This window comes from Atta colombica, unplaced genomic scaffold, assembly GCF_001594045.1.
Source record: "Atta colombica isolate Treedump-2 unplaced genomic scaffold, Acol1.0 scaffold47, whole genome shotgun sequence".
Classification (NCBI taxonomy): Eukaryota; Metazoa; Arthropoda; class Insecta; order Hymenoptera; family Formicidae; genus Atta; species Atta colombica.
In genome coordinates, this window is record NW_017259536.1 from 2,625,348 (window position 1) to 2,626,187 (window position 840).

General features: G+C 32.9%; 1 protein-coding gene across 2 annotated transcripts in view; it reads right to left on the reverse strand.

The window, feature by feature from the left end:
- Positions 1–327: 327 nt before the first annotated feature.
- Positions 328–840, reverse strand: part of LOC108691502 — a 9,142-nt gene continuing 8,629 nt past the window's right edge. For both annotated transcript variants that reach the window (XM_018199269.1, XM_018199268.1), the window contains exon 5: positions 328–733. In XM_018199269.1, coding sequence (XP_018054758.1) covers positions 580–733 — 154 coding nt within the window. In that variant the 3' untranslated portion in view covers positions 328–579. The remainder of the gene's footprint in view (positions 734–840) is intronic.

An 840-nucleotide genomic window follows, 5' to 3' on the forward strand; every position in this document is an offset into this window, starting at 1 on the left:
TATAATATTATAAATATATTATTTTATTATAGATATTCATTTTATATTATAACGCTATTTCGTATTTTCAAGCTTATTAGTTGTGCCGTAATGTAGGTAATAATCAGTGAGATTGGCGCGCAAAAAAGTGCTCTTCCATCAACGCGCCGTCCCATAAGTCGACCGTTGCAATGACAAAACTACGAATTGGGCTATGAATTGATTCCTCATCCACCCTATTCTCCGGATTTGGCCCCGTGTGACTTCTTTCTGTTCTCAAACTTAAAAACTTGACTCGGTGGGAAGAAATTCTCGTCAAATGAGGAAGTCATTGTCGCCGTCAATGAGTATTTTGCAGACTTTGAGACAGTCTACTTCAAATGACTACCAAACGCGAACTATGCGTCCTTTCTGACTGAAATTTGGTCTGAAGGGGTTCGAAGAGTGGATCTTTCGAGATGTCGCGTCATCAAATGAATTGTAGCGCCATTTCATAGAAATTTACCAAACTTATCAAACGACCTACGTATTAATGCTCATTTTATGTTTAGTATGAATTAATGCCCAAGTAATGTAAAACTTCAAGTCTATATACAAATATTATCGGTTTTCATTTAAAACCTTCTCTGATCTTTTCTTGAATGTCTCATGCTTTTCAGGTCCATATTTAACTGCTTCATCGAGTGTCTCATGAACTATTTTATTTAAAAACTCTTTTACAAATCGTAACTTCATGGCATAGCGAAGTATAAAGCTGAAATTACAAAAAGAAATCATTATAAATATTATTATTATGGGTGTAAACTTAAATAAGATAAGAGAAAAAATGTATTAAAATTTTATAATATTTATATATAATAT